We start from the raw sequence: 15,845 nt of genomic DNA on the forward strand, positions 1-15,845 counted from the left end.
TTGTCTGAGCCTGCCAGGGATGAACGCGTGGGCCTCCCCTGCCCTTGTGGTGGTGCTCCGGTTCTGTGGATGCATGCTGTTGTGACCCTCTCCCCGCCCCCTGGCTGTCAGACCGAGAGCTGTGCTGTTGACGCTTCCCATCGCTCCCAGGTCTACGCCTGGGGCTGTGGCGCCTGCCTCGGATGTGGCTCCTCAGAAGCGACCGCGCTCAGGCCCAAGTTGATCGAAGAGCTGGCTGCCACGCGGATCGTGGACATTTCCATCGGGGACAGCCACTGCCTGGCCCTTTCCCACGGTAGGTGAAAATATGCCTCTGGAAGGCTGTCTCGATCGCCGTACGTTGGCTCTCAAGTTTGGTGTCATGGTGAAGTGCGCAAACTCTTATCTGGGAGAACCGGGTTTGATTCCCCATTCCTCCACTTGCAGCTGCTGGAATGGCCTTGGGTCAGCCATAGCTCTCTTATCTGGGAGAACCGGGTTGGATTCCCCACTCCTCCACTTGCACCTGCTGGAATGGCCTTGGGTCAGCCATAGCTCTCTTATCTGGGAGAACTGGGTTGGATTCCCCACTCCTCCACTTGCAGCTGCTGGAATGGCCTTGGGACAGCCATAACTCTGGCAGAGGTTGTCCTTGAAAGAGCAGCTGCTGTGAGAGCCTTCTCAGCCCCACCCACTTCACAGGGTGTCTTTTGTGGGGGGAGAAGATATAGGAGATTGTGAGCCGCTTTGAGTCTCTGATTCAGAGAGAAGGGCGGGGCATAAATCTGCAGTCTTCTTCTTCAGAGCCCTCTCAGCCCCACCCACCTCACAGGGTGCCTGTTGTGGGGGGAGAAGATATAGAAGATTGTGAGCCCCTCTGAGTCTCTGATTCAGAGAGAAGGGAGGGGTATAAATCTGCAGTCTTCTTCTTCAGAGCCCTCTCAGCCCCACCTACCTCCCAGGGTGCCTGTTGTGGGGGGAGAAGATATAGGAGATTGTGAGCCCCTCTGAGTCTCTGATTCAGAGAGAAGGGAGGGGTATAAATCTGCAGTCTTCTTCAGAGCTCTCTCAGCCCCACCCACCTCACAGGGTGCCTGTTGTGGGGGGAGAAGATATAGGAGATTGTGAGCCCCTCTGAGTCTCTGATTCAGAGAGAAGGGAGGGGCATAAATCTGCAGTCGTCGTCTTCTTGCTTTCGTATATTCAATTAGTTCTACTCTTGTTGTTGTTGTCGTCATTCCATTTAGATAACGAAGTTTACGCTTGGGGTAACAATTCCATGGGGCAGTGCGGCCAGGGGAATTCCACGGGTCCCCTGACGAAGCCCAAGAAAGGGAGCGGTCTCGACGGAGTCGCGATTCAGCAGATTTCGGCCGGGACTTCCCACAGCCTTGCCTGGACAGCCCTTCCTCGAGATAGGCAAGTGACGGCAGTGCCGCTGACAGGCGGCTGGTGGGCGTGGAGGGCGTGTGGTTGCTAAGTCTTCTGTTAGACCAGATGGCCTCCGCTCTGCCTTTCTGTCTGTCTTGGCAGGAAGACCCTTTTTAAAACTGTTGTTGTTGGGGGTTTTTAAGCGTGTGTGTGCGTGCGGGGTGGGGGTGCTTTTGTTCCGTGTGCTTCACGGTTGCCTTTTCTTCTCACAGACAAGTGGTGGCGTGGCACAGGCCTTACTGCGTGGACCTCGAAGAAAGCACCTTCTCTCACCTCCGCTCTTTTCTCGAGCAGTATTGCGACAAAATCAACAGCGAGGTCCCGCCTTTGCCTTTCCCTTCGTCCAGGTATTTATTTCCAAGGCCGCTGCGGAGCCACCTCTGTTTGAATTCTGGATGTCTGCCCTTTGGCTTCTGCGGGCCTGCTTTCTGAGGAGTCGTGTCTGTGTTGATGATTCATGCTGCAGTCTGCCACAGAGTCACTCCTTTGAAACCTTAGACTGTAGTAACTTCGCTTAGGAATGCACTGTTAGTCATAAGAACATAAGAGAAGCCCTGTTGGATCAGGCCAATGGCCCATCCAGTCCAACACTCTGTGTCACAGAAGAATGTAAGAGAAGCCATGTTGGATCAGGCCAGTGGCCCATCCAGTCCAACACTCTGGGTCACATAAGAACATAAGAGAAGTCATGTTGGATCAGGCCAGTGGCCCATCCAGCCCAACACTCTTTGTCACAGAAGAATGTAAGAGAAGCCATGTTGGATCAGGCCAATGGCCCATCCAGTCCAACACTCTGTCACATAAGAACATAAGAGAAGCCATGTTGGATCAGGCCAGTGGCCCATCCAGCCCAACACTCTTTGTCACAGAAGAACATAAGAGAAGCCATGTTGGATCAGGCCAATGGCCCATCCAGTCCAACACTCGGTGTCACATAAGAACATAAGAGAAGCCATGTTGGATCAGGCCAATGGCCCATCCAGTCCAACACTCTGTGTCACAGAAGAACGTAAGAGAAGCCATGTTGGATCAGGCCAATGGCCCATCCAGTCCAACACTCTTTGTCACAGAAGAACATAAGAGAAGCCATGTTGGATCAGACCAATGGCCCATCCAGTCCAACACTCTGTGTCACATAAGAACATAAGAGAAGCCATGTTGGATCAGGCCAGTGGCCCATCCAGTCCAACACTCTGTGTTACACAGTGGCCAATATATATATATACACACACGCACACACTCACTCACTCACTTACACTCTCTCTCTCTCTCACTCACTCTGTGGCTAATAACCGCTGATGGACCTCTGCTCCATATTTTTATCCAATCCCTTCTTGAAGCTGGCTTTGTTTGTAGCTGCCGCTACCTCCTGCGGCAGTGAATTCCACATGTTAATCACCCTTTGGGTGAAGAAGGACTTCCTCTTATCCGTTTTAACCCGACTGCTCAGCAATTTCATGGAGTGCCCACGAGTTCTTGTATTGTGAGAAAGGGAGAAAAGGACTTCTTTCTCTACTTTCTCCATCCCATGCAGAATCTTGTAAACCTCTCTCAGGTCACCCTGCAGTCGACTACCATGTTTATCATGTCCCCTCTGATTCAGCCAGCTGTCATACACATTTACTTTCTAGAGCAAGGGTGGCCAACCTGTGGCTCGGGAGCCACATATGGCTCTTTCACACATATTGTGTGACTCTTGAAGCCCCCACCGCCCTGTCGGCTGGGTTAGAGAGAATGTTTGTCTCTTTAAATCACTTATTCAAGGCAGGCCAGCCAGTGGCTTGGAGAATGCATTCAAGTTGCTTTCTTTCCACCTTTCCCTCCCTCCCACATCTGTTTTCCTTCCTCTCTTACTTCTTGTCCAGTGGCTCTCAAACATCTGGCATTCATGTTTTGTGGCTCTTAAACATCTGACATTCATGTTTTGTGGCTCTTAAACATCTGACGTTAATTCTGTGTGGCTCTTACACAAAGCAACTTTGACTACCCCTGTTCTAGAATAAATCCTTAAATCATGAACTGCAGAACGTATTTTTGTCAATTCCACACTTCAGATATCTGCAACTGCTTTTTCTGATTCTGGATTAGCTCCACGAAAGGTGGTTTCCTAGTTCAGCCTGATAGGAGGGTGATAGGCAATCTTAAAGATCCTTTTATTGCCATGTGACTTCTTAGAGGACCCACGCCACCCAGAATAGGTCCCGCCTCCCGCCAGTCGTCTTTCTGAGGATAAAGGGCCGTTCTGCTTCGAACCTGGAACCTGCCACGCTGGAACTATAATGCTTTTTTTAGATTTGGTGAAGTGATTAATTTGCGGTCGTTCTTGGGTTTGTGGAGGAAACGTTGATGACCGCTTCTCGCTGACCTGCAGTTACTCTAGAAGGTCTGTCAGTAATTTCTCTTTTTGATGGATAGTCAACATGCAGCAAACATGCTAGTATTTTTTTTTGGGGGGGGGGTGTATGCGCCCCCTCTCCCTGATGCTACATATCCTGGGAGCAACTCCTTGAACACAGTAGAAGGAACTGAATTCAGAGGTTAAGAACTTTAGTATTCCATTTTTCTCAAGAACCTGGCAGTGCTGTTGGAACTAGACTTAACGGTCTTTCAGAGAGTAACAACAACAACCTTTATCGGCATAACTGCCAGTTTGGTGTCATGGTTAAGTGTGTGGACTCTTATCTGGGAGAACCAGGTTTGATTCCCTGCTCTTCCACTTGCAGCTGCTGGAATAGCCATGGGTCAGCCATAGCCCTCGCACAGCTGTCCTTGAAAGGGCAGGTTCTGTCTCAGCCCCACCTACCTCACAGGGTGTGTGTTGTGGGGGAGGAAGATAAAAGGAGACTGTGAACCACTCCGAGATTCAGCATGGAGGTCGGGATATAAATCCATTTGAATTCTGGACGTTTGCCCTTTGATTTCTGTGGGCTTGCTTTCTGAGGAGTCGTGTCTGTGTTGATGATTCACAGTGCAATCTGCCACAGAGCGAGTTCGGTGTAGTGGTTAAGTGCACAGACTCTTAGAAGGAGATTGTGAGCCACTCTGAGATTCAGCATGGAGGGTGGGATATAAATCCAATATCTTCGTCTTCATATTGAACCATATTAATAAGAGGAGGGGGTGGGGAAGGGACAATTCAAACACTCATAGCCCAGTCTATTAATGCATAACTTGCCTCATAGAGGCAAGGTACAAGAATTTAGCCACAGTTTCAATCACCATTTGGTTCCGAGAAGCTAACAGAAAAAGGGTTCTGCATTCGTCAGATTTTCCTACTTGCTCCCTCAACAAGGGTTCAATAAGTATGGAACGTATATGTGGTGCAAAAAACTCCCCAAACCACGTTCAGGGCTTTCAGAGAGTATAATTAGGAAGCGATTTGGCTGTTTTGTGGCTGTTATCTGAAAAGAAGATGAAGAAGAAGATATTGGATTTATATCCCGCCCTCCACTCTGAAGAGTCTCAGAGCGGCTCACAATCTCCTTTACCTTCCTTCCCCACAACAGTCACCCTGTGAGGTGGGTGGGGCTGGAGAGGGCTTTCACAGCAGCTGCCCTTTCAAGGACAGCCTCTGCCAGAGCTATGGCTGGCCCAAGGCCATGCTAGCAGGTGCAAGTGGAGGAGTGGGGAATCAAACCCGGTTCTCCCAGATGAGAGTCCGCACACTTAACCACTACACCAAACCAGCTCTCCAAGGCTCTTCTGCCATGTGGAATCCCACTCAGAAGGAGTTGGGAAAAGAAACGGAGGAGAAGAGGGTGCTGAGTGAGGATGGGGCCAGCAGGCCGGCCAGGGTCAATGGCATATTTCTCTTTCGCAGGGAGCATCACAACTTCTTGAAGCTCTGCCTGAAGCTGCTGTCCAACCACCTCGCTCTGGCGTTAGCCGGGGGAGTCGCCACCAGCATCCTCGGGAGGCAGGCGGGCCCCCTGCGGAATTTATTGTTTAGACTGATGGACTCATCTGTCCCAGACGAAATACAGGAGGTGAGTCTCTTCTTTGCCGTCTCTTCTGTTTTTTTATTAATTCATTTATAACAGTCCTAGACCAGCAAACAATTCATAAAAGTCCAATTCATAACCAATAAAAGGTAATATAAATATACAGTAATTATTATGCGCTAAAATTTGATACCGCCTAAAATGTACATAAAATACGAATACAGACCTTAAGGCACTGATGCTGAAGATGTAAAATTAGTGTTACAACCAGGGATGAACTAAAAACCCTGTCTAGACCTCTTTGTTTCTTCCTTTAATAAATAAATTATTTATTCACTGCCTAAGCCAGCATTTAAAGCAGTAAAACGTGCGTTCCCAGCTCTTCTACGTGCGTTCCCAGCCACGTTCCCTCTAAGCTGTGGAGCCTTGTGAGCAAAAAAAAAATAGGATTAAAGTTGTGAGCTGCTGTGTAAATCAGCGTGTTCTGGGGTCATCCCGAGCCAAGACAAAAACATGTGAACTGGAGGGTAAAAATCTGTGAGCTAGCTCATGCCAACTCAGCTTAGAGGGAACCCTGATTCCCAGGTTGTATGCCCATTATCTCGGCGGCGGAGAGCACCGTCACGATGCAGCCCTCTTAATGGCGAACTCGGTTGGGGTTTTCAAGGCAAGAGACAAACAGGGGTGGTTTGCCATCGTCCGCCTCTGCGTAGCGATCCCGGACTTCCTTGGTGGTCTCCCATCCGAGTGCTAGCCAGCGGCATTCCCTCCATAAGAACATAAGAACATAAGAGAAGCCATGTTGGATCAGGCCAACGGCCCATCAAGTCCAACACTCTGTGTCACACAGTGGCAAAAAATGTTATATACACACATACACTGTGGCTAATAGCCACTGATGGACCTGTGCTCCATATTTTTATCTAAACCCCTCTTGAAGGTGGCTATACTTGTGGCCGCCACCACCTCCTGTGGCAGTGAATTCCACATGTTAATCACATGTGGAATCAAGATAACTTAGTGTGGGCTAGCTCACAGTTTTTTAGCCTCTGGCTCACGCCTTTTTGTTTTAGCTCAGGAAGGTCGTCCCCAGAGCAAACTAATCGATGCAGTAGCCAGATCGCTCGCTCACAACTTTAAGGCCAGTAGCTCATGAAGTAGAATGTTTGCCCACAAAACTCCATAGCTTAGAGGGAGCATTGCTAACCAGAGCAGACCCTGGTAAGCTCCAGCAATATGGGGCTGTCCTGAGACATTCAGGTCAAGGCAAGAGATGTTCAGAGGTGGCTTTGCCATTGCCCGCCTGTGCGTAGCAACCCTGGGCTTCCTTGGTGGCCCTCCCGTCCAAGGACGAGTCACAAACTAACGACTCTGCTTAGCTTCCAAGATCTGATGTGATTGGGCTAGCCGGAGGCATTCAGTTCAAGGCGTTCGTTACTTCTGCGCGTGCTCAAAACTGGAGAGGCATTCGGGGGGGGGGGGGTGTAGAAAAAGCCCAGCAAAAACTTATTTGCATAAGGCCACACACCCCTGACACCAAACCAGCCGGAACTGCATTCCTGCGCATCCCTGCTCTCTCCACATGTTCCCCAGAGAGATCTGGATCTCAGAACCTGCTTGTAATCCCCGGGCCGAAAGAGGCCTGACTGAAGTCAACCAGAGATAGGGCCTTTTCAATCACTGCCCCCTGCTGGTGGAACCAGTTACTGGAGGAGGTGAGGGCCTTGCGGAGCCTCGGGCAGTTCCGCAAGGCCTGCAAGACTGTCCTCTTCCGATTGGCATACAGCTGACTGGCGTTTAAGAGCTGCGGAGGAAGGCCGTCAGAATAGCACCAAACCGATAGACCTGTTCTGTTCTGCTCTGTTTTATTGTTTTAATTATTGTAAGTTATTGAATATAATCGGGGAGGGACGGTGGCTCAGTGGTAGAGCATCTGCTCGGGAAGCAGAGGGTCCCAGGTTCAATCCCTGGCATCTCCAACTAAAAAGGGTCCAGGCAAATAGGTGTGAAAAACCTCAGCTTGAGACCCTGGAGAGCCGCTGCCAGTCTGAGTAGACAATACTGACTTTGATGGACCAGGAGTCTGATTCAGTATATGGCAGCTTCATATTGGGGAGGGATGGTGGCTCAGTGGTAGAGCATCTGCTTGGGAAGCAGAAGGTCCCAGGTTCAATCCCCGGCATCTCCAAAAAAGGGTCCAGGCAAATAGGTGTGAAAAACCTCAGCTTGAGAGCCTGGAGAGCCGCTGCCAGTCTGAGTAGACAATACTGACTTTGATGGACCAGGAGTCTGATTCAGTATACGGCAGCTTCATATTGGGGAGGGATGGTGGCTCAGTGGTAGAGCATCTGCTTGGGAAGCAGAAGGTCCCAGGTTCAATCCCCGGCATCTCCAAAAAAGGGTCCAGGCAAATAGGTGTGAAAAACCTCAGCCTGAGACCCTGGAGAGCCGCTGCCAGTCTGAGTAGACAATACTGACTTTGATGGATCCAAGAGGGTCTGATTCAGTAGAAGGCAGCTTCATATGTCCAATATGTATCTTAATATTTATTAATTTTATTGTTCTGTGATTTGATGTTGTAAGCCGCTTTGAGCCCGCCTCGTTGGGGAGGGCGGGATATAAATCAAATAAATAAAGCTCTGGGCATTCCTAAAACGTGACTGCTGGGCAGCCTCAACAGAAATTCTGACCGCTAGGGCTGGTTTAGTTATAGAGCTGCAGTTTGTGCCCTGAGATACACCCGTAGTGGTCAGCTCTGTTCAGCACCCTCGGTGCCTTGAGATAGGCCCCAGCCCCGTAGGAGAGACTCAGAGCTTAAACTTAGACGCAGAGCTTAGCCTTAGACTGCAGGCAGCTGCTCCAGCAGCTCGTGTAGATCACGCGAGCGGTGTTTTCAAGCGATAAACCGAAACCAGAGCATTCAGGGGCTGAAAGCACAGAATTAGGGGTGCAAATGTTTCTTTGATTTGAAACGTTTCTATGCTGCTTTTCCACCTAATCAGCCCCTCCCCCCCCCAAACCCCCCAAACACGTTCTAGTTGTTGCTGACATGTTCACAACGAGGTCTCCTCCTCCCCTTTCAGGTGGTAATAGAGACTCTGTCGGTAGGAGCTACCATGCTGCTGCCTCCGTTGAGAGAGAGAATGGAATTGCTGCACTCGCTCCTGCCCCAGGGGCCCGACAGGTGGGAGAGTCTGTCGAAAGGGCAGGTAAGAAGCCTCCGAACGACCGGTTGTTTACTGAGGCAATAGGATGGGATGGCCAATAAGCAATGTAAGGGGATTGTCTTTTTTTTTTTTAATGTTATGAAAAATTTCACAAAATAAGTCCGCCATCGTTCTCACAGAGTTGTCCTTGAAAGGGCAGTTCTGGGAGAGTTCTCTCAGCCCCATCTACCTCACAGGGTGTTTGTTGTGTGTGTGTGTCGGGGGGGAAGGGTAAAGAAGATTGTGACTGCTCTGAGGTTCTGACCTTGAAAGGGCAGCTTCTGGGAGAGTACTCTGCCCCACCCACCTCACAGGGTGTCTGTTTTGTGTGGGGGGGGGAAGGTAAAGGAGATTGTAGGCTGCTCTGAGTCTCTGTCCTTGAAAGGGCAGCTGTTGTGAGAGCTTTCTCAGCCCCACCCATTCACAATGTGTCTGTTGTGTGGGGTAGGGACGGTAAAGGAGATTGTAGGCGGCTCTGAGACTCTGTCCTTGAAAGGGCAGCTTCTGGGAGAGTCCTCTCAACCCCACCCACCTCACAGGGTTCTGTTTGTGGGGGAGGAAGGGAAAGGAGATTGTGAGCCGCTCTGAGACTCTTTGGAGTGGAGGGCGGGATATAAATCCAATATCTTCATCTACCTCACAGGGTGTCTGTTGTGGGGGGAGGAAGGGAAAGGAGATTGTGAGCCGCTCTGAGACTCTTTGGAGTGGAGGGCGGGATATAAATCCAATATCTTCATCTACCTCACAGGGTGTCTGTTGTGGGGGGAGGAAGGGAAAGGAGATTGTGAGCCACTCTGAGACTCTTCGGAGTGGAGGGCGGGATATAAATCCAGTATCATCTTCTTCTTCTTAAAGTGCCACCCCTCTTTTCTTTCTTCCCCCCTTCAGAGAATGCAGTTGGATATCATACTGACGAGTTTGCAGGATCATACTCACGTCGCCTCCTTGCTTGGCTATAGCTCGCCCTCTGATGCCACCGACGTTTCCTCTCTGTGTATTGCTTACGGGAATATCTCCGATCCAATGTACAGCGCCCAGAGTAACCACCCGGACACTCATCTGGCTGAAATTCTAATGAAGACTCTCTTGCGAAATTTAGGGTTCTATACCGTAAGTTCGTATCTTGAATTTTGTTTTTAATGTGTTGTTATTATCTGAGGCTCAGGATGGTGGCTCAGTGGTAGAGCATCTGCTTGGGAAGCAGAAGGTCCCAGGTTCAATCCCCGGCATCTCCAAAAAAGGGTCCAGGCAAATAGGTGTGAAAAACCTCAGCTTGAGACCCTGGAGAGCCATGAAGGGGGCTGTGGCTCAGTGATAGAGCATCTGCTTGGGAAGCAGAAGGTCCCAGGTTCAATCCCTGGCATCTCCAAAAAAGAGTCCAGACAAATAGGCGTGAAAAACCTCAGCTTGAGACCCTGGAGAGCCGCTGCCAGTCTGAGAAGACAATACTGACTTTGATGGACCAAGGGTCTGATTCAGTATAAGGCAGCTTCATATGTTCATATGAGGCGGTCGGAGCCTTGCGTTTTGCAAGGCCGTCTTATTTCAGTTAACTTTCCAATATATTAGCTCTAAAGGATGCCTAAGAATACTGAACACTATCTGTAACTAAATGGTAATTAGCATTGAATTAGGTTGGTTATATTGTTTCAACTGTTTTGATTCAATGTTTAACTGTTTTATTGTGACTTTACCATGTATTGTGAGCCGCCCTGAGCCTGCTTCGGCGGGGAGGGCGGATACATATCGAATAAACTGAACCAGGGGTGGCCAATGGTAGCTCTCCAGATGTTTTTGCCTACAACTCCCATCAGCCCCAGCCATTGGCCGTGCTGGCTGGGAGTGATGGGAGTTGTAGGCAAACAAATCGAGAGCTACCGTTAGCCACCCCTGAACTAAACTTTTTGTACCAATCAAGGTGGGAAGGGCTGTGGCTGTGGCAGATTCTCTGCTTGGCCTGCAGAAGGTCCCGAGTTCAGTTCCCGGCATCTCCAGCTGAAAGGACCATGCAGTAGATGAAGTGAAAAACCTTGAATTGGGGCTGTGGCTCAGTGGCAGAGCCTCTGCTTGGCATGCAGAAGGCCCCAGTTTCAATCCCCAGCGGGAAGGACTGGGTAGCAAGTGATTCAAAAGAGACCCTGGAAATCTGCTGCCAGTGTGAGGGAACACAGTGAAATGCTGAAAGATGGAGCAAGAACAGTAGCGTTCTAGTAATGAAATAAATTAGAGGCAGCCTGGAAAACAGTGTATAGTGAAGAAATAAGGCACCATCAGGCTACTGCATTCAAAATTAATAAGACGGTCCCAGAGGAAGGATCATAAGGATCCGAAACAAGAATGAAGCGGTTTTGCATCGTCGGACTGTATTGTTTGGAAAGAACCTGATATCATCTTATGGACAGTGGTGAAGTTGTGTGCTTTGGATGGTATTTTGTCACTGAATCTGTTACTGAAATTTACATTGTGATACTGTGTCATGAATGGAAACATTGTCATTATATTTTGATATCGTTTTGTAACACGGAGAGTACCTTTTCTGTCGTTTCCTGATTGTTAACCTCCGTGGTCCCGGCATTGTTTGACCTGAACTGGAATTGGGACATAACCATGTAGACGCATCTAATTGACTAGGCGGTGTTGCGGTGTGATGACTGTGTTGGGTTTAAATTGCTGTCAGGAAGCATGTGATTCTTTTGAAAGTGCCGTAGCAGCTGTCAAGAGCAATACTCTCTCTCTCAGCTGTGGAGTCTTGTGAGCGAAAAATTGGACTTCATGAGCTACAGGCATTAAAGTCGTGAGCTCCTGCATAAACTAGTTTGCTCTGGGGCCATTTTTCCTAAGCTGAGAAAAAGAAATGTGTGACCGGAGGCTAAAAAACTCAGCTTAGAGGGAACACTGGTCCTCATTCAGCTGATTCCCATTTTACGAATTCATATGTTTCCAGGTAGGGAGGCCTTGGTCGGAATGACCCTTAAAATGTTAAAAGGGGAGGGACGGTGGCTCAGTGGTAGAGCATCTGCTTGGTAAGCAGAAGGTCCCAGGTTCAATCCCCGGCATCATCAACTAACAAGGGCCCAGGCAAATAGGTGTGAAAAACCTCAGCTTGAGACCCTGGAGAGCCATGAATGGGGCTGTGGCTCAGGGGTAGAGCACCTGCTTGGTAAGCAGAAGGTCCCAGGTTCAATCCCCGGCATCTTCAGCTAACAAGGGTCCAGGCAAATAGGTGTGAAAAACCTCAGCTTGAGACCCTGGAGAGCCGATGCCAGTCTGAGTAGACAATACTGACTTTGATGGACCCAGGGGGGTCTGATTCAGTAGAAGGCAGCTTCATATGTTCATAAATGTCCGAGTGCTGTCTCTAAAGCCTGATGTGTGCTCTTAACCTGCCAGTACTTCCTTGCCCCTACCCTAGGACCAGGCATTTGGAGAGCTGGAGAAGAACAGCGACAAGTTCTTGCTTGGGACATCCTCCTCCGAAAACAGCCAGCCGGCCCACCTCCACGAGCTGCTGTGCTCCCTGCAGAAGCAGCTTCTGGCCTACTGTCACATCAACAGCGTGAGCGAGGTGAGCAAAACGGGCTCCCGGGCAGGTCAGCAAGCCTGCTTAAGGGGGTGGCGGGGAGGATAGTCAGCACTGAGGGAGGCCTGGCCTGCGTCTGGCTCAAGGCCACTCGTGGTTCTTGTTTCTCTGGCTCCCAGACTTCCAGCAGCGTGGCGCTCCTCCACAAGCACCTCCAGCTTCTGCTTCCTCACGCCACGGACATCTATTCCCGATCCGCCACCCTGCTCAAGGAAAGCTCTTGGAACGGCAGCGTTGGGGAAAAGCTGAGAGGTGCGTCTGAGTGACCGGGGCCAGCGGCTCTGGAAGCAGCGTGGAAGCAGAGGTCCATCAGTGGCTGTTGGCCACAAGTCATAGATGGAACGCTCTGCCTGAGGCAGTGATGCTCTGCATTTTTAGTGCTTGGGGGGGGGCAAGAGTGGGAGGGCTTCTGGAGTTCTGGCCCCACTGGTGGACCTCCTGATGGCCCCTGGGTTTTGGCCACTGTGGGACACAGAGTGTTGGGCTGAGTGGGCCATCGACCTGATCCAACATGGCTTCTCTTCTGTTCTTATGTCTGGGGCAGTGATGCTCTGTTTTCTTGGTGCTTTCGGGGCAAGAGTGGGAGGGCTTCTGCAGTTCTGGGCCCGCTGGTGGAGTTCTGGGCCCCCTCCTGATGGCCCCTGGGTTTTGGCCACTGTGGGACACAGAGTGTTGGACTGAGTGGGCCATTGACCTGATCCAGCATGGCTTCTCTTCTGTTCTTATGTCTGGGGCAGTGATGCCCTGTTTTCTTGGGGCAAGAGTGGGAGGGCTTCTGGAGTTCTGGGCCTGCTGGTGGACCTCCTGATGGCCCCTGGGTTTTGGCCACTGTGGGACACAGTGTGTTGGACTGGGTGGGCCATCGACCTGATCCAACATGGCTTCTCTTTTGTTCTTATGAAGCTCCAGTGCAGAGCTGCTCCGTGATGCTCCTCTCTCCCCCCCCCCTTGCAGATGTCGTCTACGTGTCTGCAGCAGGCAGCATGCTCTGCCAGATCGCAAACGCCCTACTGCTGCTTCCGGTGTCGGTCGCCCGGCCTCTCTTGAGCTACCTTCTCGACCTGCTGCCCCCTCTCGACCGCCTGAACAGACTTCTGCCAGCCGCCGCCCTTTTAGAAGATCAGGAGCTGCAGTGGCCTCTTCATGGTGCGATAGCCCCCTCCCCCTTTCCGAAATAAAAAATGGGCGCTTGGCGATCTGAGCGGGAGGAGCCTCGACTCGGTTTTGCTTGTTGACACCCCCTTTCCTCCGTGGGGCACCTGTCCTTAGGAAGTGATTTCCTGCCCGTCTGGGAGTATTCAGAACAGATTTGTTTCAGAGGATGCATAGCATGGCTGTTTCTGAGCTCAGCTGCACCCTTTGTGGGAGAGCCCATCAGTGTTTGCTGTTTTTATTTTGGAGAGCCAGTTTGGTGTGATGGTTAAGTGCGCAGACTCTTATCTGGGAGAACCAGGTTTGCTTCCCCCGCTCCTCCACTTTCAGCTGCTGGAATGGCCTTGGGTCAGCCATAGCTCCGGCAGAGTTGTCCTTGAAAGGGCAGCTGCTGTGAGAGCCCTCTCAGCCCCACCCACCTCACAGGGTGTCTGTTCGGGGTGGGGGAAGGTAAAGGAGATTGTGAGCTGTTCTGAAACTCTTGAGAGTCATAGGGCAGGATATAAATCCAATATCTTCTTAGGTGCAAGGACTCTTATCTGGGAGAACCGGGTTTGATTCCCCCTCTCCTCCACTTGCAGCTGCTGGAATGTCCTTGGGTCAGCCAGCCATAGCTCTTAAGTGTGCAGACTCTTATCTGAGAAAACCGGGTTGGATTTCCCACTCCTCCACTTGCACCTGCTGGAATGTCCTTGGGTCAGCCATAGCTCTAAGTGTGCAGACTCTTATCTGGGAGAACCGGGTTTGATTCCCCCTCTCCTCCACTTGCAGCTGCTGTGAGAGCCCTCTCAGCCCCACTCACCTCACAGGGTGTCTGTTTGGGGTGGGGGAAGGTAAAGGAGATTGTGAGCTGTTCTGAAACTCTGAGAGTCATAGGGCAAGATATAAATCCAATACCTTCTTAGGTGCAAGGACTCTTATCTGGGAGAACCGGGTTTGATTTCCCCACTCCTCCACTTTCAGCTGCTGGAATGGCCTTGGATTAGCCATTGCTGTCGCAGGAGTTGTCCTTGAAAGGGCAGCTTCTGTCAGAGCTCTCTCAGCCCCACCCACCTCACAAGGTGTCTGTTGTGGGGGGAAGAAGATATGGGAGATTGTAAGCCGCTCTGAGTCTCTGATTCAGAGAGAAAGGCAGGGTATAAATCTGCAATCTTCTTCTTCTTATCTGGCATTTCACTCAAAGAAGCCCTGGAGAGCGGCTGTGGCTCACAGGCAGCGTGCCTGTTTGGCATGCGGAAGGTCCTAGGTTCAATGCTTGACACCTTCAGTTCAAAGGACCGGGCAAGAAGTGATGTGAAAGACCCCTGCCTGAGACCCTGGGGAGCTGCTGCCAGTCTGAGTACGCAGTTCAATGGACCCAAGGTCTGATTCCGAAAAGGCAGCTTCGTGTGAGATGCATTTTGCTCCACAGACCCCTGCTCGTCTCAGCAGCGGCAAGCCGTGTGCGTGAAGACGTTCGCAGCATGCAGAGAAGAGGGTTTTGTTTGTGGCAGGAAAGCGCTGGAGCTCCCATTCCTGAAACGGACGACTGCACGCCAAGAACGTTTAAAGGTGGGAAATTATCGCTTCGTATTTTTCAGGTGGGCCGGAGCTTGTCGATCCCGCCGGAGTGCCCTTGCCCCAGCCGGCCCAGTCATGGGTATGGCTGGTCGACCTGGAGAGGACCATCGCCCTGCTCATCGGCCGCTGTCTGGGCGGGATGCTGCAGGGCTCCCCCGTGTCTCCCGAGGAACAAGATACCGCCTACTGGTTGAAAACACCCCTGTTCAGCGATGGAGTGGAAATGGATATCCCTCAGCTGGGTAAGCAGCTCAGTTCTGCAGTAGGAGCTTTGAGGAGGCAGCCTGTGGGAGCCGGAAGGCTGGGAAGGCCTGCCTCGGGAGAGAGGTCCTTCCAGTTTCCAGAGGCCTCTGTCCACTCGTTCCCTTTGCCCTTAGACAAATCCACGAGCTCCTTGTTGGAGGTGGCCCTCTCCGGCAACGAAGAGCAGAAGCCTTTTGACTACAAGCTTCAGCCGGGAGTCTCGGTCTTTGTGGACCTGGCCTTGGGCTGCGCCAAGGAGCCTGCCCGGAGCCTCTGGATGAGCATGCAAGATTACGCCATCAGCAAAGGTGAGGAAATGTTCTGTTCGGTTTTCTGACATTGCTGTATTATGGACCAGTAGAAGCTTCCAAATAGCCTTCAAGGGTGGCCCCAGGTAGAGCGCATTACAGTAGTCAAGCTTCCTTTTAGTCAGTGCTGGGAAGTGGTATGACTCAGTGCCTGGGCTGGAGAAGTTAGGAGACCTGGAGTCAAAGAGCAGCTGAGTGCTGAGCTTAGTGGAGAGTGCAGTAGTGTGTCTCCCTCTCCACCACCCTGTTTCCTGAATTAAATGGACTTCTGAAGCATTTTACCTGTCACATGCCAGCAATTGTTGTAATCCTTAATCCCTTCAGTCTCTTTCAGCATGCCTTGAGTCAAGCCCATGTTATTTCCTATCTCTGGACACTTGGGTTTATGTCACTGAGGATAAAACAGGAGGCTGCTAGGTAGTTGCATTATTGTTCAAACTGCAAT

The 15,845-nt window shown here is 50.9% G+C and overlaps 1 protein-coding gene across 1 annotated transcript in view; it reads left to right on the forward strand.

Annotated features, from left to right (window-relative positions):
* Positions 1-15,845, forward strand: part of HERC1 (HECT and RLD domain containing E3 ubiquitin protein ligase family member 1) — a 159,989-nt gene that overhangs the window by 17,081 nt on the left and 127,063 nt on the right. Inside the window, 11 exon segments of the mRNA XM_060260258.1 lie at positions 151-295; positions 1,227-1,398; positions 1,623-1,757; positions 5,231-5,396; positions 8,435-8,560; positions 9,446-9,667; positions 11,970-12,122; positions 12,257-12,389; positions 13,092-13,283; positions 14,870-15,091; positions 15,227-15,400. Of these exon segments, the coding sequence (XP_060116241.1) occupies positions 151-295; positions 1,227-1,398; positions 1,623-1,757; positions 5,231-5,396; positions 8,435-8,560; positions 9,446-9,667; positions 11,970-12,122; positions 12,257-12,389; positions 13,092-13,283; positions 14,870-15,091; positions 15,227-15,400 (1,840 nt within the window).

The sequence above is a fragment of the Heteronotia binoei genome, chromosome 19, assembly GCF_032191835.1.
Source record: "Heteronotia binoei isolate CCM8104 ecotype False Entrance Well chromosome 19, APGP_CSIRO_Hbin_v1, whole genome shotgun sequence".
Lineage (NCBI taxonomy): Eukaryota > Metazoa > Chordata > Lepidosauria > Squamata > Gekkonidae > Heteronotia > Heteronotia binoei.